Source organism: Anopheles ziemanni (assembly GCF_943734765.1).
Source record: "Anopheles ziemanni chromosome X unlocalized genomic scaffold, idAnoZiCoDA_A2_x.2 X_unloc_3, whole genome shotgun sequence".
Lineage (NCBI taxonomy): Eukaryota > Metazoa > Arthropoda > Insecta > Diptera > Culicidae > Anopheles > Anopheles ziemanni.
Window position 1 is genome coordinate 119,521 of NW_026689796.1, and position 26,137 is coordinate 145,657.

The window sequence follows — 26,137 nt, forward strand, 5'->3', positions numbered from 1 at the left end:
AGGACGAAACAACGAAAATGCTCTTTTTCAGAAAAAACTTCCAACTTTAAAAAAAAAGTTATGAGCGTTCAAAGATAGGCATTTTATAGGACGAGACAACGAAAATGCTCTTTTTCAGAAAAACTTCCAACTTTAAACGTGAATATCTCGAAAACTAGAAGAGCTAAAAATACGCCCAGGGTACCAAAAGAAAGGAAATTCAATTTTAGTCAAACAAGTGAAGACAGATTAAAAATCGTACGAACGAAAAAAAAGTTATGAGCGTTCAAAGATAGGCATTTTATAGGACGAAACAACGAAAATGCTCTTTTTCTGAAAAAACTTCCAACTTTAATCGTCATTATCTCGAAAACTAGAAGTGCTAAAAATACGCCCAGGGTACCAAAAGAAAGGAAATTCAATTTAAATCAAACAACTGAAGACAGATTAAAAATCGTACGAACGAAAAAAAAGTTATGAGCGTTCAAAGATAGGCATTTTATAGGACGAAACAACGAAAATGCTCTTTTTCTGAAAAAACTTCCAACTTTAATCGTGAATATCTCGAAAACTAGAAGTGCTAAAAATACGCCCAGGGTACCAAAAGAAAGGAAATTCAATTTTAGTCAAACAAGTGAAGACAGATTAAAAATCGTACGAACGAAAAAAAAGTTATGAGCGTTCAAAGATAGGCATTTTATAGGACGAAACAATGAAAATGCTCTTTTTCAGAAACAACTTCCAACTTTAAACGTGAATATCTCGAAAACTAGAAGTGCTAAAAATACGCCCAGGGTACCAAAAGAAAGGAAATTCAATTTTAGTCAAACAACCGAAGACAGATTAAAAATCGTACGAACGAAAAAAAAAGTTATGAGCGTTCAAAGATAGGCATTTTATAGGACAAAACAACGAAAATGCTCTTTTCTGAAAAAACTTCCAACTTTAAACGTGAATATCTCGAAAACTAGAAGTGCTAAAAACACGCCCAGAGTAACAAAAGAAAGCAAATTCAATTTTAGTCAAACAAGTGAAGACAGATTAAAAATCGTACGAACGAAAAAAAAGTTATGAGCGTTCAAAGATAGGCATTTTATAGGACGAAACAATGAAAATGCTCTTTTTCTGAAAAAACTTCCAACTTTAAACGTGAATATCTCGAAAACTAGAAGTGCTAAAAATACGCCCAGGGTACCAAAAGAAAGGAAATTCAATTTTAGTCAAACAAGTGAAGACAGATTAAAAATCGTACGAACGAAAAAAAAGTTATGAGCGTTCAAAGATAGGCATTTTATAGGACGAAACAACGAAAATGCTCTTTTTCTGAAAAAACTTCCAACTTTAAACGTGAATATCTCGAAAACTAGACGTGCTAAAAATACGCCCAGGGTACCAAAAGAAAGGAAATTCAATGTTAGTCAAACAAGTGAAGACAGATTAAAAATCGTACGAACGAAAAAAAAGTTATGAGCGTTCAAAGATAGGCATTTTATTAGACGAAACAACGAAAATGCTCTTTTTCTGAAAAAACTTCCAACTTTAAACGTGAATATCTCGAAAACAAGAAGAGCTAAAAATACGCCCAGGGTACCAAAAGAAAGGAAATCCAATTTTAGTCAAACAAATGAAGACAGATTAAAAATCGTACGAACGAAAAAAAAGTAATGAGCGTTCAAAGATAGGCATTTTATAGGACGAAACAACGAAAATGCTCTTTTTCTGAAAAAACTTCCAACTTTAAACGTGAATATCTCGAAAACTAGAAGTGCTAAAAATACGCCCAGGGTACCAAAAGAAAGGAAATTCAATTTTAGTCAAACAAGTGAAGACAGATTAAAAATCGTACGAACGAAAAAAAAGTTATGAGCGTTCAAAGATAGGCATTTTATAGGACGAAACAACGAAAATGCTCTTTTTCTGAAAAAACTTTAAACCTTAAACGTGAATATCTCGAAAACTAGAAGAGCTAAAAATACGCCCAGGGTACCAAAAGAAAGGAAATTCAATTTTAGTCAATCAAATGAACACAGATTAAAAATCGTACGAACGAAAAAAAGTTGTGAGCGTTCAAAGATAGGCATTTTATAGGACGGCACAATGAAAATGCTCTTTTTCTGAAAAAACTTCCAACTTTAAACGTGAATATCTCGAAAACTAGAACTGCTAAAAATACGCCCAGCGTACCAAAAGAAAGGAAATTCAATTTTAGTCAAACAAGTGAAGACAGATTAAAAATCGTACGAACGAAAAAAAAAGTTATGAGCGTTCAAAGATTGGCATTTTATAGGACGAAACAACGAAAATGCTCTTTTTCTGAAAAAACTTCCAACTTTAAACGTGAATATCTCGAAAACTAGAAGAGCTAAAAATACGCCCAGGGTACCAAAAGAAAGGAAATTCAATTTTACACAAACAAATGAAGACAGATTAAAAATCGTACGAACGAAAAAAAAGTTATGAGCGTTCAAAGATAGGCATTTTATAGGACGAAACAACGAAAATGCTCTTTTTCTGAAAAAACTTCCAAATTTAAACGTGAATATCTCGAAAACTAGAAGTGCTAAAAATACGCCCAGGGTACCAAAAGAAAGGAAATTCAATTTTAGTCAAACAAGTGAAGACAGATTAAAAATCGTACGAACGAAAAAAAAGTTATGAGCGTTCAAAGATAGGCATTTTATAGGACGAAACAACGAAAATGCTCTTTTTCTGAAAAAACTTCCAACTTTAAACGTGAATATCTCGAAAACTAGAAGTGCTAAAAATACGCCCAGGGTACCAAAAGAAAGGAAATTCAATTTTAGTCAAACAAGTGAAGACAGATTAAAAATCGTAAGAACGAAAAAAAAGTTATGAGCGTTCAAAGATAGGCATTTTATAGGACGAAACAACGAAAATGCTCTTTTTCTGAAAAAAACTTACAACTTTAAACGTGAATATCTCGAAAACTAGAAGTGCTAAAAATACGCCCAGGGTACCAAAAGAAAGAAAATTTAATTTTAGTCAAACAAGTGAAGACAGATTAAAAATCGTACGAACGAAAAAAAAGTTATGAGCTTTCAAAGATAGGCATTTTATAGGACGAAACAACGAAAATACTCTTTTTCTGAAAAAACTTCCAACTTTAATCGTTAATATCTCGAAAACTAGACGTGCTAAAAATACGCCCAGGGTACCAAAAGAAAGGAAATTCAATTTTAGTCAAACAAAAGAAGACAGATTAAAAATCGTACGAACGAAAAAAAAGTTATGAGCGTTCAAAGATAGGCATTTTATAGGACGAAACAACGAAAATGCTCTTTTTCTGAAAAAACTTATAACTTTAAACGTAAATATCTCGAAAACTAGAAGAGCTTAAAATACGCCCAGGGTACCAAAAGAAAGGAAATTCAATTTTAGTCAAACAAGTGAAGACAGATTAAAAATCGTACGAACGAAAAAAAAGTTATGAGCGTTCAAAAATAGGCATTTTATAGGACGAAATAACGAAAATGCTCTTTTTCAGGAAAAACTTCCAACTTTAAACGTGAATATCTCGAAAACTAGAAGTGCTAAAAATACGCCCAGGGTACCAAAAGAAAGGAAATTCAATTTTAGTCAAACAAAGTGGCGACAGATTAAAAATCGTACGAACGAAAAAAAAGTTATGAGCGTTCAAAGATAGGCATTTTATAGGACGAAACAACGAAAATGCTCTTTTTCTGAAAAAACTTCCAACTTTAAACGTGAATATCTCGAAAACTAGAAGAGCTAAAAATACGCCCAGGATACCAAAAGAAAGGAAATTCAATTTGAGTCAAACAAGTAAAGACAGATTAAAAATCGTACGAACGAAAAAAAAGTTATGAGCGTTCAAAGATAGGCATTTTATAGGACGAAACAACGAAAATGCTCTTTTTCTGAAAAAACTTCCAACTTTAAACGTGAATATCTCAAAAACTAGAAGTGCTAAAAATACGCCCAGGGTACCAAAAGAAAGGAAATTCAATTTAAGTCAAACAACCGAAGATAGATTAAAAATCGTACGAACAAAAAAAAAAGTTATGAGCGTTCAAAGATAGGCATTTTATAGGACGAAACAACGAAAATGCTCTTTTTATGAAAAAACTTCCAACTTTAAACGTGAATATCTCGAAAACTAGAAGTGCTAAAAACACGCCCAGGGTACCAAAAGAAAGGAAATTTAATTTTAGTCAAACAAGTGAAGACAGATTAAAAATCGTACTATCGAAAAAAAAGTTATGAGCGTTCAAAGATAGGCATTTTATAGGACGAAACAACGAAAATGCTCTTTTTCTGAAAAAACTTCCAACTTTAATCGTTAATATCTCGAAAACTAGACGTGCTAAAAATACGCCCAGGGTACCAAAAGAAAGGAAATTCAATTTTAGTCAAACAAAAGAAGACAGATTAAAAATCGTACGAACGAAAAAAAAGTTATGAGCGTTCAAAGATAGGCATTTTATAGGACGAAACAACGAAAATGCTCTTTTTCTGAAAAAACTTATAACTTTAAACGTAAATATCTCGAAAACTAGAAGAGCTTAAAATACGCCCAGGGTACCAAAAGAAAGGAAATTCAATTTTAGTCAAACAAGTGAAGACAGATTAAAAATCGTACGAACGAAAAAAAAGTTATGAGCGTTCAAAGATAGGCATTTTATAGGTCGAAACAACGAAAATGCTCTTTTTCTGAAAAAACTTCCAACTTTAAACGTGAATATCTCGAAAACTAGAAGTGCTAAAAATACGCCCAGGGTACCAAAAGAAAGGAAATTCAATTTTAGTCAAACAAAGTGGCGACAGATTAAAAATCGTACGAACGAAAAAAAAGTTATGAGCGTTCAAAGATAGGCATTTTATAGGACGAAACAACGAAAATGCTCTTTTTCTGAAAAAACTTCCAACTTTAAACGTGAATATCTCGAAAACTAGAAGTGCTAAAAATACGCCCGAGGTACCAAAAGGAAGAAAATTTAATTTTAGTCAAACAAGTGAAGACAGATTAAAAATCGTACGAACGAAAAAAAAGTTATGAGCGTTCAAAGATAGGCATTTTATAGGACGAAACAACGAAAATGCTCTTTTTCTGAAAAAACTTCCAACTTTAAACATGAATATCTCGAAAACTAGAAGAGCTAAAAATACGCCCAGGGTACCAAAAGAAAGGAAATTCAATTTTAGTCAAACAAGTAAAGACAGATTAAAAATCGTACGAACGAAAAAAAAGTTATGAGCGTTCAAAGATAGGCATTTTATAGGACGAAACAACGAAAATGCTCTTTTTCTGAAAAAACTTCCAACTTTAAACGTGAATATCTCAAAAACTAGAAGTGCTAAAAATACGCCCAGGGTACCAAAAGAAAGGAAATTCAATTTAAGTCAAACAACCGAAGATAGATTAAAAATCGTACGAACAAAAAAAAAAGTTATGAGCGTTCAAAGATAGGCATTTTATAGGACGAAACAACGAAAATGCTCTTTTTATGAAAAAACTTCCAACTTTAAACGTGAATATCTCGAAAACTAGAAGTGCTAAAAACACGCCCAGGGTACCAAAAGAAAGGAAATTTAATTTTAGTCAAACAAGTGAAGACAGATTAAAAATCGTACTATCGAAAAAAAAAGTTATGAGCGTTCAAAGATAGGCATTTTATAGGACGAAACAACGAAAATGCTCTTTTTCTGAAAAAACTTCCAACTTTAATCGTTAATATCTCGAAAACTAGACGTGCTAAAAATACGCCCAGGGTACCAAAAGAAAGGAAATTCAATTTTAGTCAAACAAAAGAAGACAGATTAAAAATCGTACTATCGAAAAAAAAGTTATGAGCGTTCAAAGATAGGCATTTTATAGGACGAAACAACGAAAATGCTCTTTTTCTGAAAAAACTTCCAACTTTAATCGTTAATATCTCGAAAACTAGACGTGCTAAAAATACGCCCAGGGTACCAAAAGAAAGGAAATTCAATTTTAGTCAAACAAAAGAAGACAGATTAAAAATCGTACGAACGAAAAAAAAGTTATGAGCGTTCAAAGATAGGCATTTTATAGGACGAAACAACGAAAATGCTCTTTTTCTGAAAAAACTTATAACTTTAAACGTAAATATCTCGAAAACTAGAAGAGCTTAAAATACGCCCAGGGTACCAAAAGAAAGGAAATTCAATTTTAGTCAAACAAGTGAAGACAGATTAAAAATCGTAAGAACGAAAAAAAAGTTATGAGCGTTCAAAGATAGGCATTTTATAGGTCGAAACAACGAAAATGCTCTTTTTCTGAAAAAACTTCCAACTTTAAACGTGAATATCTCGAAAACTAGAAGTGCTAAAAATACGCCCAGGGTACCAAAAGAAAGGAAATTCAATTTTAGTCAAACAAAGTGGCGACAGATTAAAAATCGTACGAACGAAAAAAAAGTTATAAGCGTTCAAAGATAGGCATTTTATAGGACGAAACAACGAAAATGCTCTTTTTCTGAAAAAACTTCCAACTTTAAACGTGAATATCTCGAAAACTAGAAGTGCTAAAAATACGCCCGAGGTACCAAAAGGAAGAAAATTTAATTTTAGTCAAACAAGTGAAGACAGATTAAAAATCGTACGAACGAAAAAAAAGTTATGAGCGTTCAAAGATAGGCATTTTATAGGACGAAACAACGAAAATGCTCTTTTTCTGAAAAAACTTCCAACTTTAAACATGAATATCTCGAAAACTAGAAGAGCTAAAAATACGCCCAGGGTACCAAAAGAAAGGAAATTCAATTTTAGTCAAACAAGTAAAGACAGATTAAAAATCGTACGAACGAAAAAAAAGTTATGAGCGTTCAAAGATAGGCATTTTATAGGACGAAACAACGAAAATGCTCTTTTTCTGAAAAAACTTCCAACTTTAAACGTGAATATCTCAAAAACTAGAAGTGCTAAAAATACGCCCAGGGTACCAAAAGAAAGGAAATTCAATTTAAGTCAAACAACCGAAGATAGATTAAAAATCGTACGAACAAAAAAAAAAGTTATGAGCGTTCAAAGATAGGCATTTTATAGGACGAAACAACGAAAATGCTCTTTTTCTGAAAAAACTTCCAACTTTAAACGTGAATATCTCAAAAACTAGAAGTGCTAAAAATACGCCCAGGGTACCAAAAGAAAGGAAATTCAATTTTAGTCAAACAAAGTGGCGACAGATTAAAAATCGTACGAACGAAAACAAAGTTATAAGCGTTCAAAGATAGGCATTTTATAGGACGAAACAACGAAAATGCTCTTTTTCTGAAAAAACTTCCAACTTTAAACGTGAATATCTCGAAAACTAGAAGTGCTAAAAATACGCCCGAGGTACCAAAAGGAAGAAAATTTAATTTTAGTCAAACAAGTGAAGACAGATTAAAAATCGTACGATCGAAAAAAAAGTTATGAGCGTTCAAAGATAGGCATTTTATAGGACGAAACAACGAAAATACTCTTTTTCTGAAAAAACTTCCAACTTTAATCGTTAATATCTCGAAAACTAGACGTGCTAAAAATACGCCCAGGGTACCAAAAGAAAGGAAATTCAATTTTAGTCAAACAAAAGAAGACAGATTAAAAATCGTACGAACGAAAAAAAAGTTATGAGCGTTCAAAGATAGGCATTTTATAGGACGAAACAACGAAAATGCTCTTTTTCTGAAAAAACTTATAACTTTAAACGTAAATATCTCGAAAACTAGAAGAGCTTAAAATACGCCCAGGGTACCAAAAGAAAGGAAATTCAATTTTAGTCAAACAAGTGAAGACAGATTAAAAATCGTACGAACGAAAAAAAAGTTATGAGCGTTCAAAAATAGGCATTTTATAGGACGAAATAACGAAAATGCTCTTTTTCAGGAAAAACTTCCAACTTTAAACGTGAATATCTCGAAAACTAGAAGTGCTAAAAATACGCCCAGGGTACCAAAAGAAAGGAAATTCAATTTTAGTCAAACAAAGTGGCGACAGATTAAAAATCGTACGAACGAAAAAAAAGTTATGAGCGTTCAAAGATAGGCATTTTATAGGACGAAACAACGAAAATGCTCTTTTTCTGAAAAAACTTCCAACTTTAAACATGAATATCTCGAAAACTAGAAGAGCTAAAAATACGCCCAGGGTACCAAAAGAAAGGAAATTCAATTTTAGTCAAACAAGTAAAGACAGATTAAAAATCGTACGAACGAAAAAAAAGTTATGAGCGTTCAAAGATAGGCATTTTATAGGACGAAACAACGAAAATGCTCTTTTTCTGAAAAAACTTCCAACTTTAAACGTGAATATCTCAAAAACTAGAAGTGCTAAAAATACGCCCAGGGTACCAAAAGAAAGGAAATTCAATTTAAGTCAAACAACCGAAGATAGATTAAAAATCGTACGAACAAAAAAAAAAGTTATGAGCGTTCAAAGATAGGCATTTTATAGGACGAAACAACGAAAATGCTCTTTTTATGAAAAAACTTCCAACTTTAAACGTGAATATCTCGAAAACTAGAAGTGCTAAAAACACGCCCAGGGTACCAAAAGAAAGGAAATTTAATTTTAGTCAAACAAGTGAAGACAGATTAAAAATCGTACTATCGAAAAAAAAGTTATGAGCGTTCAAAGATAGGCATTTTATAGGACGAAACAACGAAAATGCTCTTTTTCTGAAAAAACTTCCAACTTTAATCGTTAATATCTCGAAAACTAGACGTGCTAAAAATACGCCCAGGGTACCAAAAGAAAGGAAATTCAATTTTAGTCAAACAAAAGAAGACAGATTAAAAATCGTACGAACGAAAAACAAGTTATGAGCGTTCAAAGATAGGCATTTTATAGGACGAAACAACGAAAATGCTCTTTTTCTGAAAAAACTTATAACTTTAAACGTAAATATCTCGAAAACTAGAAGAGCTTAAAATACGCCCAGGGTACCAAAAGAAAGGAAATTCAATTTTAGTCAAACAAGTGAAGACAGATTAAAAATCGTACGAACGAAAAAAAAGTTATGAGCGTTCAAAAATAGGCATTTTATAGGACGAAATAACGAAAATGCTCTTTTTCAGGAAAAACTTCCAACTTTAAACGTGAATATCTCGAAAACTAGAAGTGCTAAAAATACGCCCAGGGTACCAAAAGAAAGGAAATTCAATTTAAGTCAAACAAAGTGGCGACAGATTAAAAATCGTACGAACGAAAAAAAAGTTATGAGCGTTCAAAGATAGGCATTTGATAGGACGAAACAACGAAAATGCTCTTTTTCTGAAAAAACTTCCAACTTTAAACGTGAATATCTCGAAAACTAGAAGTGCTAAAAATACGCCCGAGGTACCAAAAGGAAGAAAATTTAATTTTAGTCAAACAAGTGAAGACAGATTAAAAATCGTACGATCGAAAAAAAAGTTATGAGCGTTCAAAGATAGGCATTTTATAGGACGAAACAACGAAAATACTCTTTTTCTGAAAAAACTTCCAACTTTAATCGTTAATATCTCGAAAACTAGACGTGCTAAAAATACGCCCAGGGTACCAAAAGAAAGGAAATTCAATTTTAGTCAAACAAAAGAAGACAGATTAAAAATCGTACGAACGAAAAAAAAGTTATGAGCGTTCAAAGATAGGCATTTTATAGGACGAAACAACGAAAATGCTCTTTTTCTGAAAAAACTTATAACTTTAAACGTAAATATCTCGAAAACTAGAAGAGCTTAAAATACGCCCAGGGTACCAAAAGAAAGGAAATTCAATTTTAGTCAAACAAGTGAAGACAGATTAAAAATCGTACGAACGAAAAAAAAGTTATGAGCGTTCAAAAATAGGCATTTTATAGGACGAAATAACGAAAATGCTCTTTTTCAGGAAAAACTTCCAACTTTAAACGTGAATATCTCGAAAACTAGAAGTGCTAAAAATACGCCCAGGGTACCAAAAGAAAGGAAATTCAATTTTAGTCAAACAAAGTGGCGACAGATTAAAAATCGTACGAACGAAAAAAAAGTTATAAGCGTTCAAAGATAGGCATTTTATAGGACGAAACAACGAAAATGCTCTTTTTCTGAAAAAACTTCCAACTTTAAACATGAATATCTCGAAAACTAGAAGAGCTAAAAATACGCCCAGGGTACCAAAAGAAAGGAAATTCAATTTTAGTCAAACAAGTGAAGACAGATTAAAAATCGTACGAACGAAAAAAAAGTTATGAGCGTTCAAAGATAGGCATTTTATAGGACGAAACAACGAAAATGCTCTTTTTCTGAAAAAACTTCCAACTTTAAACGTGAATATCTCAAAAACTAGAAGTGCTAAAAATACGCCCAGGGTACCAAAAGAAAGGAAATTCAATTTAAGTCAAACAACCGACGATAGATTAAAAATCGTACGAACAAAAAAAAAAGTTATGAGCGTTCAAAGATAGGCATTTTATAGGACGAAACAACGAAAATGCTCTTTTTATGAAAAAACTTCCAACTTTAAACGTGAATATCTCGAAAACTAGAAGTGCTAAAAACACGCCCAGGGTACCAAAAGAAAGGAAATTTAATTTTAGTCAAACAAGTGAAGACAGATTAAAAATCGTACTATCGAAAAAAAAGTTATGAGCGTTCAAAGATAGGCATTTTATAGGACGAAACAACGAAAATGCTCTTTTTCTGAAAAAACTTCCAACTTTAATCGTTAATATCTCGAAAACTAGACGTGCTAAAAATACGCCCAGGGTACCAAAAGAAAGGAAATTCAATTTTAGTCAAACAAAAGAAGACAGATTAAAAATCGTACGAACGAAAAAAAAGTTATGAGCGTTCAAAGATAGGCATTTTATAGGACGAAACAACGAAAATGCTCTTTTTCTGAAAAAACTTATAACTTTAAACGTAAATATCTCGAAAACTAGAAGAGCTTAAAATACGCCCAGGGTACCAAAAGAAAGGAAATTCAATTTTAGTCAAACAAGTGAAGACAGATTAAAAATCGTACGAACGAAAAAAAAGTTATGAGCGTTCAAAAATAGGCATTTTATAGGACGAAATAACGAAAATGCTCTTTTTCAGGAAAAACTTCCAACTTTAAACGTGAATATCTCGAAAACTAGAAGTGCTAAAAATACGCCCAGGGTACCAAAAGAAAGGAAATTCAATTTTAGTCAAACAAAGTGGCGACAGATTAAAAATCGTACGAACGAAAAAAAAGTTATGAGCGTTCAAAGATAGGCATTTTATAGGACGAAACAACGAAAATGCTCTTTTTCTGAAAAAACTTCCAACTTTAAACGTGAATATCTCGAAAACTAGAAGCGCTAAAAATACGCCCGAGGTACCAAAAGGAAGAAAATTTAATTTTAGTCAAACAAGTGAAGACAGATTAAAAATCGTACGATCGAAAAAAAAGTTATGAGCGTTCAAAGATAGGCATTTTATAGGACGAAACAACGAAAATACTCTTTTTCTGAAAAAACTTCCAACTTTAATCGTTTTTTTTTGTAAAATATAAACTATTTATTTTATAAATAGATAAGGTGTACAAACAAAACTTTCTTATACTCTATAATCACAAATACAGTGCACACTTAAGGACATTTACATCGATCGCAGCATCATTGTTTCCAATGATGTGGATGATGTAGTTTGCAAACAAACGAAGGACAACCTTCCGCTGCGCAATGCTTATATTCCCAAGCACTGGGAATCGGAGACACTCGAAGGACGACTGACACCCTGGAGCTTCATTCCTGATGCACTGCTGCAGCAGGTCCCAGGCGGCAATAACGCGAGTGCAGGAGGTGAACATGTGTTCCAGGGTGTCACACTCAACACAGAACATGCAGGAAGCCGAAGGCGTGCGTCCCATACGCATAAGCAGCTCTCCGTGCGGGATCTTGCCATTCGCAAGCAAATATAAGGTGGATCTTTGCTCCGCTGTTAGTTTGCTTCGGTGGATGTTGTTCCACACCTTTTTCCAGGTTGCCTTCGGATGGGACTGAATCTTGGCTGGGGGTAGTCTGTTCACTTGCAACCTGCGGAGGGCCTTGGTGGATAGCTGTGTTTTTACCGTACATGGAGTGTACGCCAGTTGCTGGACAACACTGCGAAGGCACGGATACGTAGACGGTATCAATGTAATATCTGGGGGGTTTCCCGCACACAAGATGTGTTGGGCTCCAAATGAGAGGCTCTGATGTTCTGCAACATAGCGGTTTGTGAGTAGGGCTGCTGTCATCACGGCTGGGATGTGTAGGTTTAAGCCACCACGGTCTCGTGGCAGGGCCAGCTGCTGGAGCGAGACACGTATACCCCCAGATCCGTTCCAGAGGAGAGACCCGATCAAACTTGTCACCTTGGCTATGTCCATTGCGCGAGGGCCACAGACTGACGCAACAAACCATAGCTTAGGGAGCAAGAATGAGTTGAGCAGCGTTACCTTTTGCACCAGGTTTAGATCTCTCACCCTGTGCAGCCATACCAACTGACGAAAGTGATTGATAACAGTATCCCAATTGTGGCCCGCTGTTTCCCGGATACTGTTAGAGAACAGAATTCCAAGTAAACGGAGCCGTTCTACGGTGTGCAGCCATGGCAGGTTGATTCTGTTCTCGGTTGTCACCATTCCGATGTCCAAAGCCGTGGTTTTAAGGACGTTTAACCTCGCTCCAGAAGTGACTCCAAAGGCCTCAATTGCTGCTCTCACCCGCTCGATTGTGGAAGGGGAAGTACTCACCACGGAGACGTCGTCAGCATACGCGTTGATCAGGTCGTCCTGATCGCAGCATATATCTTCGAGTCTCTTGATGAGGGGGTGAAGGTAGAGGATGAACAGGTGCATTGACAAGGGATCTCCTTGTCGCACGGAACGTTGGATGGGAAAGGCAGGTGATAGGGATCCATTTACTATGACACGGGACGAAGATTGCTCACCAATTTTCCTCAAAAGCCGCACTAGTGCGGGATTAAACCCTAACGAATCCATCGTTCCAAACAGGAAGCCCCTGTCAACACGGTCAAACGCCTGCGAGAGATCGAAAGAGACGAGTTTTGCACACTTCTTCTTCCGTTTGAGTTCGAATATTCTCTCCTTAACAGAGAGCACAGCTTGGAAGATATTGCAGGGTTTATTGCTACACTTCTGCGACGGTGAAATGATTTGCCACCTAGCAATAATCTTCTCGAGCCGCTGCTTCAGAATTCTGGAAAGCAGCTTGTAGTCAGTGTTAAGCAGAGAGATCGGACGGTACGAAGATAGTGTGCACCCATCTCCCCTTTTCCTCGCAAGCACTATGACCCCATCGACAAAGGCCGCCGGGAAACGACCGTTGAGAGCATCGTTGAGAATCAATATGATTTCTCTCCAAATTATCCCAAACGTTCGCTGATAAAATTCAATCGGAATTCCATCCGGCCCAGGAGACTTTCGAGGTTTCGATTTTTCAATTGCATGAAGGACATCACCGTAGGTGATCTCATCCATGCAATCGTTGTTGATTTCGCAATCTTCGGGGATTACACGATGACAGGCAAAAGTATCGTCAACGTTTGTTGTCTCGTCGGTGTATAACTCCCTGTAGTACGTATGTATATAGTCTGCCAGTTGTTTTGGAGAGTCCAAAACAACGTTATTGTCACACGTAAGTCTGGTGATCACGGTGCGCTCCCGCCTTCGTTTCTCAAGCTGAAAGGTGGAGAGGTTTTCCCCACACACCCTTGTTTCGTTAATCCTTGTAAAGTCCTCGGAGAAACGCCTCTGAAGGAGTAGCATTTCTCCTTTTATACGGTTGATATTGACCAACTCGATCGGATTGGAGAGATACCGACCGTATGAGGACTCTAACTTCGCATAGAGAATGTTATGCTGCAAGCGGAACATGGAGTATTTTTCATTCGTTTTCCATCGGAAGAACGATTTTATTTTTGGTTTGGCGAAATGAATCCACCATTCCATCCAGGAGCCAAAGCTCCTTCGCTGTTTTGTCCAATAGTTCCACTTACATCTAAACTCCTCCATGTTTTCGGCTGTCAAGATATGTGGCCGAAGTTGCCAGTATCCATTTTGCCGCATGCGAGGTATGTTTGGAAGGCAGATGCGCACCGTGAGCGCCTTATGGTCCGAGAAAGACAATACGTGCATGTCTGTTGCACGCAGTTGATCCTTCATGTCCTTAGAGACGTAGCAGCGATCGATGCGAGAGCCCGAACCACGTGTGATGTGAGAGAACTCTACAAAGTTTCCTTTGAGAGCCTCCCAGCTGTCACACAACTGCATACTGTCAACAAAGTTTTGCAAAGTGAGACTCGTATTCCCCATACCCGTGGCGTCCTTGGACTTCAGCACGCAGTTGAAATCCCCTGCAAGGATGACCGGTCCCGGTGCATTCCGCAGGTAGTACGCCAACGAGCGGTTGAAAAAGAGTTCCCGCTCAGCTCTGTTTTGACTTCCCGAAGGAGCGTAAATGTTGCATAGCGTGGAAGAATTCTCAAGCCGGACGCAGATTAGTCGTGAGTCCAAGCTACGCTCGACGTGAGAAAATTTTAGGTTCACCCGCAAGGCGATCGCTGTACCTCTCCTTGTGTGGTCAATGTTTGTTACAACATTGTACCCAGGGAGCACTAAGTCTTTGACAGAAACTTCTTGTAGGAAGATTATGTCTGTGTCAAGAGTGCGTATGAAAGTTCGTAGTGCATCTAGTTTGGTGGAATTGGATATCGCATTGATGTTTATCGATGCGATCGTCACTGATGTCATCAACTCATCCATTTCCACCAAACTACTGTGCGTCCACTTCCATTACCCCAGTCGGTTTCGCTGCCGTGGCATTGGTCTTTTTGGGAGGACGACCTGGCTTACGCTTGATCGGTTCCTCCCCAGACTTGCACGACACGTCGCTGTCCGTCTGTTCGTCCGTCTTTCTCTTACCTGCCACTGTTTGCCAGGAAAGGGATGAAGGTGTAGCGGAAGGTGAAGGGACACGAGGGGCTTTGAACGTCGATGAGGCATCGGCGTCCACCTGAAGTCCGGCGTTGTCCATCTTGGTGCTGGTCGATGCTGCCGGTACGGTCAACGCACTTGCCCGGATGAAAGATGCTACTGCCGGGACGGTCCGTGTACTAGCCGCAACGCTAGTGGCCTGCATCGGGATGATCGTTGCTGGTGCGCCTATTGTCAGGCTCGAAGCACCGGCCGGTGCGCTCGCCGCGACGGTCGATGTGCTCGCCGCGACGGTCGATGTGCTCGTCGGGACTGTCGGTGCGCGGACGGCCGGTGCGCTCTCCGGGACGGTCGATGCGGGCGCCGGGATGATCGGTGTGCTCGATGGGATGAGCATTGTGCTTGCCGGAACGGTCGGTGTGCTCACCGGGTCGGTCGGTGCACGGACGGTTTGTGTGCTCGCCCGGGGGACTGTTGCTGGAGCAGGGTTTTCGGTGCCATTCTGCACCGCTGAGGCATACGACAGCCTCTCGTTGACGCTCGTCTTCTGAGCCACCAGTTTCCTGCCTTGGGTGCAGGTCATCCCATGGTGTGCAGCAAGACGGCATGTTCGACACGTTTGCTGCTGTCCCCGGTATGTTACCAGCGTCTCTTCCCCTCCAATCGAGACGTATGACGGCACCGGCTTAGACAAGACCGCTGTGACGTAGCGGTATCCGTCAGGGATTCCGGCACACGGGTATGGCTTCGCCCATACTCCGGCTCGGATTGACCGGACTTCTCCGTAGCGAGCAAAGAAATCCGTAATGCATCTGTCCGTGATGTCCTCGGACAGGTCGTGGATTTTGATGACCACGGAATTGTCGACCATTACGATCGGGATCGGGAATTTCTTCCCGTCGCATTCGAGAGAATGCTTGCCGTCGTTCTCCTCGACGGTTCTTAGAGCAAGGCTCTGGTCCTTCACTCGGATGTGAAGGAAGTGGGATGCCGGCTTCGTCCGGATTGAAACGATTGAAGAGCTGCTTAGACCCAGCTTGGTCATGGCGAGGGTTGTGGCCTCCATCAAGGACGGCCTTTTGGGGAGCTTCGAGAAATCCACCCGCAGGGTGCTTCTCGAAGCAGCCATGATGTGGCTTGCTTTTGCACTTTTTTTTTTAACACTCTGTTTTGGTAAAAGTGCGTCCGATCGCAACGAGTCTCGGAGAGGAACTGAAGGAAATTCAATTTTAGTCAAACAAGTGAAGACAGATTAAAAATCGTACGAACGAAAAAAAAGTTATGAGCGTTCAAAAATAGGCATTTTATAGGACGAAATAACGAAAATGCTCTTTTTCAGGAAAAACTTCCAACTTTAAACGTGAATATCTCGAAAACTAGAAGTGCTAAAAATACGCCCAGGGTACCAAAAGAAAGGAAATTCAATTTTAGTCAAACAAAGTGGCGGCAGATTAAAAATCGTACGAACGAAAAAAAAGTTATGAGCGTTCAAAGATAGGCATTTTATAGGACGAAACAACGAAAATGCTCTTTTTCTGAAAAAACTTCCAACTTTAAACGTGAATATCTCGAAAACTAGAAGTGCTAAAAATACGCCCGAGGTACCAAAAGGAAGAAAATTTAATTTTAGTCAAACAAGTGAAGACAGATTAAAAATCGTACGATCGAAAAAAAAGTTATGAGCGTTCAAAGATAGGCATTTTATAGGACGAAACAACGAAAATACTCTTTTTCTGAAAAAACTTCCAACTTTAATCGTGAATATCTCGAAAACTAGAAGTGCTAAAAATACGCCCAGGGTACCAAAAGAAAGGAAATTCAATTTTAGTCAAACAAGTGAAGACAGATTAAAAATCGTACGAACGAAAAAAAAGTTATGAGCGTTCAAAGATAGGCATTTTATAGGACGAAACAACGAAAATGCTCTTTTTCTGAAAAAACTTCCAACTTTAAACGTGAATATCTCGAAAACTAGAAGTGCTAAAAATACGCCCAGGGTACCAAAAGAAAGGAAATTCAATTTTAGTCAAACAAAGTGGCGACAGATTAAAAATCGTACGAACGAAAAAAAGTTATGAGCGTTCAAAGATAGGCATTTTATAGGACGAAACAACGAAAATGCTCTTTTTCTGAAAAAACTTCCAACTTTAAACGTGAATATCTAGAAAACTAGAAGTGCTAAAAATACGCCCGAGGTACCAAAAGGAAGAAAATTTAATTTTAGTCAAACAAGTGAAGACAGATTAAAAATCGTACGATCGAAAAAAAAGTTATGAGCGTTCAAAGATAGGCATTTTATAGGACGAAACAACGAAAATACTCTTTTTCTGAAAAAACTTCCAACTTTAATCGTTAATATCTCGAAAACTAGACGTGCTAAAAATACGCCCAGGGTACCAAAAGAAAGGAAATTCAATTTTAGTCAAACAAAAGAAGACAGATTAAAAATCGTACGAACGAAAAAAAAGTTATGAGCGTTCAAAGATAGGCATTTTATAGGACGAAACAACGAAAATGCTCTTTTTCTGAAAAAACTTATAACTTTAAACGTAAATATCTCGAAAACTAGAAGAGCTTAAAATACGCCCAGGGTACCAAAAGAAAGGAAATTCAATTTTAGTCAAACAAGTGAAGACAGATTAAAAATCGTACGAACGAAAAAAAAGTTATGAGCGTTCAAAAATAGGCATTTTATAGGACGAAATAACGAAAATGCTCTTTTTCAGGAAAAACTTCCAACTTTAAACGTGAATATCTCGAAAACTAGAAGTGCTAAAAATACGCCCAGGGTACCAAAAGAAAGGAAATTCAATTTTAGTCAAACAAAGTGGCGACAGATTAAAAATCGTACGAACGAAAAACAAGTTATGAGCGTTCAAAGATAGGCATTTTATAGGACGAAACAACGAAAATGCTCTTTTTCTGAAAAAACTTCCAACTTTAAACATGAATATCTCGAAAACTAGAAGAGCTAAAAATACGCCCAGGGTACCAAAAGAAAGGAAATTCAATTTTAGTCAAACAAGTAAAGACAGATTAAAAATCGTACGAACGAAAAAAAAGTTATGAGCGTTCAAAGATAGGCATTTTATAGGACGAAACAACGAAAATGCTCTTTTTCTGAAAAAACTTCCAACTTTAAACGTGAATATCTCAAAAACTAGAAGTGCTAAAAATACGCCCAGGGTACCAAAAGAAAGGAAATTCAATTTAAGTCAAACAACCGAAGATAGATTAAAAATCGTACGAACAAAAAAAAAAGTTATGAGCGTTCAAAGATAGGCATTTTATAGGACGAAACAACGAAAATGCTCTTTTTATGAAAAAACTTCCAACTTTAAACGTGAATATCTCGAAAACTAGAAGTGCTAAAAACACGCCCAGGGTACCAAAAGAAAGGAAATTTAATTTTAGTCAAACAAGTGAAGACAGATTAAAAATCGTACTATCGAAAAAAAAGTTATGAGCGTTCAAAGATAGGCATTTTATAGGACGAAACAACGAAAATGCTCTTTTTCTGAAAAAACTTCCAACTTTAATCGTTAATATCTCGAAAACTAGACGTGCTAAAAATACGCCCAGGGTACCAAAAGAAAGGAAATTCAATTTTAGTCAAACAAAAGAAGACAGATTAAAAATCGTACGAACGAAAAAAAAGTTATGAGCGTTCAAAGATAGGCATTTTATAGGACGAAACAACGAAAATGCTCTTTTTCTGAAAAAACTTATAACTTTAAACGTAAATATCTCGAAAACTAGAAGAGCTTAAAATACGCCCAGGGTACCAAAAGAAAGGAAATTCAATTTTAGTCAAACAAGTGAAGACAGATTAAAAATCGTACGAACGAAAAAAAAGTTATGAGCGTTCAAAAATAGGCATTTTATAGGACGAAATAACGAAAATGCTCTTTTTCAGGAAAAACTTCCAACTTTAAACGTGAATATCTCGAAAACTAGAAGTGCTAAAAATACGCCCAGGGTACCAAAAGAAAGGAAATTCAATTTTAGTCAAACAAAGTGGCGACAGATTAAAAATCGTACGAACGAAAAAAAAGTTATGAGCGTTCAAAGATAGGCATTTTATAGGACGAAACAACGAAAATGCTCTTTTTCTGAAAAAACTTCCAACTTTAAACGTGAATATCTCGAAAACTAGAAGTGCTAAAAATACGCCCGAGGTACCAAAAGGAAGAAAATTTAATTTTAGTCAAACAAGTGAAGACAGATTAAAAATCGTACGATCGAAAAAAAAGATATGAGCGTTCAAAGATAGGCATTTTATAGGACGAAACAACGAAAATACTCTTTTTCTGAAAAAACTTCCAACTTTAATCGTTAATATCTCGAAAACTAGACGTGCTAAAAATACGCCCAGGGTACCAAAAGAAAGGAAATTCAATTTTAGTCAAACAAAAGAAGACAGATTAAAAATCGTACGAACGAAAAAAAAGTTATGAGCGTTCAAAGATAGGCATTTTATAGGACGAAACAACGAAAATGCTCTTTTTCTGAAAAAACTTATAACTTTAAACGTAAATATCTCGAAAACTAGAAGAGCTTAAAATACGCCCAGGGTACCAAAAGAAAGGAAATTCAATTTTAGTCAAACAAGTGAAGACAGATTAAAAATCGTACTATCGAAAAAAAAGTTATGAGCGTTCAAAAATAGGCATTTTATAGGACGAAATAACGAAAATGCTCTTTTTCAGGAAAAACTTCCAACTTTAAACGTGAATATCTCGAAAACTAGAAGTGCTAAAAATACGCCCAGGGTACCAAAAGAAAGGAAATTCAATTTTAGTCAAACAAAGTGGCGACAGATTAAAAATCGTACGAACGAAAAAAAAGTTATGAGCGTTCAAAGATAGGCATTTTATAGGACGAAACAACGAAAATGCTCTTTTTCTGAAAAAACTTCCAACTTTAAACATGAATATCTCGAAAACTAGAAGAGCTAAAAATACGCCCAGGGTACCAAAAGAAAGGAAATTCAATTTTAGTCAAACAAGTAAAGACAGATTAAAAATCGTACGAACGAAAAAAAAGTTATGAGCGTTCAAAGATAGGCATTTTATAGGACGAAACAACGAAAATGCTCTTTTTCTGAAAAAACTTCCAACTTTAAACGTGAATATCTCAAAAACTAGAAGTGCTAAAAATACGCCCAGGGTACCAAAAGAAAGGAAATTCAATTTAAGTCAAACAACCGAAGATAGATTAAAAATCGTACGAACAAAAAAAAAAGTTATGAGCGTTCAAAGATAGGCATTTTATAGGACGAAACAACGAAAATGCTCTTTTTATGAAAAAACTTCCAACTTTAAACGTGAATATCTCGAAAACTAGAAGTGCTAAAAACACGCCCAGGGTACCAAAAGAAAGGAAATTTAATTTTAGTCAAACAAGTGAAGACAGATTAAAAATCGTACTATCGAAAAAAAAGTTATGAGCGTTCAAAGATAGGCATTTTATAGGACGAAACAACGAAAATGCTCTTTTTCTGAAAAAACTTCCAACTTTAATCGTTAATATCTCGAAAACTAGACGTGCTAAAAATACGCCCAGGGTACCAAAAGAAAGGAAATTCAATTTTAGTCAAACAAAAGAAGACAGATTAAAAATCGTACGAACGAAAAAAAAGTTATGAGCGTTCAAAAATAGGCATTTTATAGGACGAAATAACGAAAATGCTCTTTTTCAGGAAAAACTTCCAACTTTAAACGTGAATATCTCGAAAACTAGAAGTGCTAAAAATACGCCCAGGGTACCAAAAGAAAGGAAATTCAATTTTAGTCAAACAAAGTGGCGACAGATTAAAAATCGTACGAACGAAAAAAAAGTTATGAGCGTTCAAAGATAGGCATTTTATAGGACGAAACAACGAAAATGCTCTTTTTCTGAAAAAACTTCCAACTTTAAACGTGAATATCTCGAAAACTAGAAGCGCTAAAAATACGCCCGAGGTACCAAAAGGAAGAAAATTTAATTTTAGTCAAACAAGTGAAGACAGATTAAAAATCGTACGATCGAAAAAAAAGTTATGAGCGTTCAAAGATAGGCATTTTATAGGACGAAACAACGAAAATACTCTTTTTCTGAAAAAACTTCCAACTTTAATCGTTAATATCTCGAAAACTAGACGTGATAAAAATACGCCCAGGGTACCAAAAGAAAGGAAATTCAATTTTAGTCAAACAAAAGAAGACAGATTAAAAATCGTACGAACGAAAAAAAAGTTATGAGCGTTCAAAGATAGGCATTTTATAGGACGAAACAACGAAAATGCTCTTTTTCTGAAAAAACTTATAACTTTAAACGTAAATATCTCGAAAACTAGAAGAGCTTAAAATACGCCCAGGGTACCAAAAGAAAGGAAATTCAATTTTAGTCAAACAAGTGAAGACAGATTAAAAATCGTACGAACGAAAAAAAAGTTATGAGCGTTCAAAAATAGGCATTTTATAGGACGAAATAACGAAAATGCTCTTTTTCAGGAAAAACTTCCAACTTTAAACGTGAATATCTCGAAAACTAGAAGTGCTAAAAATACGCCCAGGGTACCAAAAGAAAGGAAATTCAATTTTAGTCAAACAAAGTGGCGACAGATTAAAAATCGTACGAACGAAAACAAAGTTATGAGCGTTCAAAGATAGGCATTTTATAGGACGAAACAACGAAAATGCTCTTTTTCTGAAAAAACTTCCAACTTTAAACGTGAATATCTCGAAAACTAGAAGTGCTAAAAATACGCCCGAGGTACCAAAAGGAAGAAAATTTAATTTTAGTCAAACAAGTGAAGACAGATTAAAAATCGTACGATCGAAAAAAAAGTTATGAGCGTTCAAAGATAGGCATTTTATAGGACGAAACAACGAAAATACTCTTTTTCTGAAAAAACTTCCAACTTTAATCGTGAATATCTCGAAAACTAGAAGTGCTAAAAATACACCCAGGGTACCAAAAGAAAGGAAATTCAATTTTAGTCAAACAAGTGAAGACAGATTAAAAATCGTACGAACGAAAAAAAAGTTATGAGCGTTCAAAGATAGGCATTTTATAGGACGAAACAACGAAAATGCTCTTTTTCTGAAAAAACTTCCAACTTTAAACGTGAATATCTCGAAAACTAGAAGTGCTAAAAATACGCCCAGGGTACCAAAAGAAAGGAAATTCAATTTTAGTCAAACAAAGTGGCGACAGATTAAAAATCGTACGAACGAAAAAAAGTTATGAGCGTTCAAAGATAGGCATTTTATAGGACGAAACAACGAAAATGCTCTTTTTCTGAAAAAACTTCCAACTTTAAACGTGAATATCTCAAAAACTAGAAGTGCTAAAAATACGCCCAGGGTACCAAAAGAAAGGAAATTCAATTTAAGTCAAACAACCGAAGATAGATTAAAAATCGTACGAACAAAAAAAAAAGTTATGAGCGTTCAAAGATAGGCATTTTATAGGACGAAACAACGAAAATGCTCTTTTTATGAAAAAACTTCCAACTTTAAACGTGAATATCTCGAAAACTAGAAGTGCTAAAAACACGCCCAGGGTACCAAAAGAAAGGAAATTTAATTTTAGTCAAACAAGTGAAGACAGATTAAAAATCGTACTATCGAAAAAAAAGTTATGAGCGTTCAAAGATAGGCATTTTATAGGACGAAACAACGAAAATGCTCTTTTTCTGAAAAAACTTCCAACTTTAATCGTTAATATCTCGAAAACTAGACGTGCTAAAAATACGCCCAGGGTACCAAAAGAAAGGAAATTCAATTTTAGTCAAACAAAAGAAGACAGATTAAAAATCGTACGAACGAAAAAAAAGTTATGAGCGTTCAAAGATAGGCATTTTATAGGACGAAACAACGAAAATGCTCTTTTTCTGAAAAAACTTATAACTTTAAACGTAAATATCTCGAAAACTAGAAGAGCTTAAAATACGCCCAGGGTACCAAAAGAAAGGAAATTCAATTTTAGTCAAACAAGTGAAGACAGATTAAAAATCGTACGAACGAAAAAAAAGTTATGAGCGTTCAAAAATAGGCATTTTATAGGACGAAATAACGAAAATGCTCTTTTTCAGGAAAAACTTCCAACTTTAAACGTGAATATCTCGAAAACTAGAAGTGCTAAAAATACGCCCAGGGTACCAAAAGAAAGGAAATTCAATTTTAGTCAAACAAAGTGGCGACAGATTAAAAATCGTACGAACGAAAAAAAAGTTATGAGCGTTCAAAGATAGGCATTTTATAGGACGAAACAACGAAAATGCTCTTTTTCTGAAAAAACTTCCAACTTTAAACGTGAATATCTCGAAAACTAGAAGTGCTAAAAATACGCCCGAGGTACCAAAAGGAAGAAAATTTAATTTTAGTCAAACAAGTGAAGACAGATTAAAAATCGTACGATCGAAAAAAAAGTTATGAGCGTTCAAAGATAGGCATTTTATAGGACGAAACAACGAAAATACTCTTTTTCTGAAAAAACTTCCAACTTTAATCGTTAATATCTCGAAAACTAGACGTGCTAAAAATACGCCCAGGGTACCAAAAGAAAGGAAATTCAATTTTAGTCAAACAAAAGAAGACAGATTAAAAATCGTACGAACGAAAAAAAAGTTATGAGCGTTCAAAGATAGGCATTTTATAGGACGAAACAACGAAAATGCTCTTTTTCTGAAAAAACTTATAACTTTAAACGTAAATATCTCGAAAACTAGAAGAGCTTAAAATACGCCCAGGGTACCAAAAGAAAGGAAATTCAATTTTAGTCAAACAAGTGAAGACAGATTAAAAATCGTACGAACGAAAAAAAAGTTATGAGCGTTCAAAAATAGGCATTTTATAGGACGAAATAACGAAAATGCTCTTTTTCAGGAAAAACTTCCAACTTTAAACGTGAATATCTCGAAAACTAGAAGTGCTAAAAATACGCCCAGGGTACCAAAAGAAAGGAAATTCAATTTTAGTCAAACAAAGTGGCGACAGATTAAAAATCGTACGAACGAAAAAAAAGTTATGAGCGTTCAAAGATAGGCATTTTATAGGACGAAACAACGAAAATGCTCTTTTTCTGAAAAAACTTCCAACTTTAAACGTGAATATCTCGAAAACTAGAAGTGCTAAAAATACGCCCGAGGTACCAAAAGGAAGAAAATTTAATTTTAGTCAAACAAGTGAAGACAGATTAAAAATCGTACTATCGAAAAAAAAGTTATGAGCGTTCAAAGATAGGCATTTTATAGGACGAAACAACGAAAATACTCTTTTTCTGAAAAAACTTCCAACTTTAATCGTGAATATCTCGAAAACTAGAAGTGCTAAAAATACGCCCAGGGTACCAAAAGAAAGGAAATTCAATTTTAGTCAAACAAGTGAAGACAGATTAAAAATCGTACGAACGAAAAAAAAGTTATGAGCGTTCAAAGATAGGCATTTTATAGGACGAAACAACGAAAATGCTCTTTTTCTGAAAAAACTTCCAACTTTAAACGTGAATATCTCGAAAACTAGAAGTGCTAAAAATACGCCCAGGGTACCAAAAGAAAGGAAATTCAATTTTAGTCAAACAAAGTGGCGACAGATTAAAAATCGTACGAACGAAAAAAAGTTATGAGCGTTCAAAGATAGGCATTTTATAGGACGAAACAACGAAAATGCTCTTTTTCTGAAAAAACTTCCAACTTTAAACGTGAATATCTCGAAAACTAGAAGAGCTAAAAATACGCCCAGGGTACCAAAAGAAAGGAAATTCAATTTTAGTCAAACTAGTAATAACAGATTAAAAATCGTACGAACGAAAAAAAAGTTATGAGCGTTCAAAGATAGGCATTTTATAGGACGAAACAACGAAAATGCTCTTTTTCTGAAAAAACTTCCAACTTTAAACGTGAATATCTCAAAAACTAGAACTGCTAAAAATACGCCCAGGGTACCAAAAGAAAGGAAATTCAATTTAAGTCAAACAACCGAAGATAGATTAAAAATCGTACGAACAAAAAAAAAAGTTATGAGCGTTCAAAGATAGGCATTTTATAGGACGAAACAACGAAAATGCTCTTTTTATGAAAAAACTTCCAACTTTAAACGTGAATATCTCGAAAACTAGAAGTGCTAAAAACACGCCCAGGGTACCAAAAGAAAGGAAATTTAATTTTAGTCAAACAAGTGAAGACAGATTAAAAATCGTACTATCGAAAAAAAAGTTATGAGCGTTCAAAGATAGGCATTTTATAGGACGAAACAACGAAAATGCTCTTTTTCTGAAAAAACTTCCAACTTTAATCGTGAATATCTCGAAAACTAGACGTGCTAAAAATACGCCCAGGGTACCAAAAGAAAGGAAATTCAATTTTAGTCAAACAAGTGAAGACAGATAAAAAATCGTACGAACGAAAAAAAAGTTATGAGCGTTCAAAGATAGGCATTTTATAGGACGAAACAACGAAAATGCTCTTTTTCTGAAAAAACTTATAACTTTAAACGTAAATATCTCGAAAACTAGAAGAGCTTAAAATACGCCCAGGGAACCAAAAGAAAGGAAATTCAATTTTAGTCAAACAAGTGAAGACAGATTAAAAATCGTACGAACGAAAAAAAAGTTATGAGCGTTCAAAGATAGGCATTTTATAGGACGAAACAACGAAAATGCTCTTTTTCAGGAAAAACTTCCAACTTTAAACGTGAATATCTCGAAAACTAGAAGTGCTAAAAATACGCCCAGGGTACCAAAAGAAAGGAAATTCAATTTTAGTCAAACAAAGTGGCGACAGATTAAAAATCGTACGAACGAAAAAAAAGTTATGAGCGTTCAAAGATAGGCATTTTATAGGACGAAACAACGAAAATGCTCTTTTTCTGAAAAAACTTCCAACTTTAAACGTGAATATCTCGAAAACTAGAAGTGCTAAAAATACGCCCGGGGTACCAAAAGGAAGAAAATTTAATTTTAGTCAAACAAGTGAAGACAGATTAAAAATCGTACGATCGAAAAAAAAGTTATGAGCGTTCAAAGATAGGCATTTTATAGGACGAAACAACGAAAATGCTCTTTTTCTGAAAAAACTTCCAACTTTAATCGTGAATATCTCGAAAACTAGAAGTGCTAAAAATACGCCCAGGGTACCAAAAGAAAGGAAATTCAATTTTAGTCAAACAAGTGAAGACAGATTAAAAATCGTACGAACGAAAAAAAAGTTATGAGCGTTCAAAGATAGGCATTTTATAGGACGAAACAACGAAAATGCTCTTTTTCT

General features: G+C 35.6%; 1 protein-coding gene across 1 annotated transcript; it reads right to left on the bottom strand.

Moving 5' to 3' along the window:
* Positions 1-14,725: 14,725 nt before the first annotated feature.
* On the bottom strand, positions 14,726-16,015 carry LOC131292083 (mucin-5AC-like). The gene has a single exon (XM_058320773.1). The coding sequence runs from the start codon at positions 16,013-16,015 to the stop codon at positions 14,726-14,728; it is 1,290 nt and encodes a 429-aa protein (XP_058176756.1).
* Positions 16,016-26,137: the final 10,122 nt, after the last annotated feature.

Coding starts and splice junctions, on each gene's coding strand:
- LOC131292083 (XM_058320773.1), bottom strand. CDS start 16,015: ATGGCTGCTTCGAGAAGCACCCTGCGGGTGGATTTCTCGAAGCTCCCC.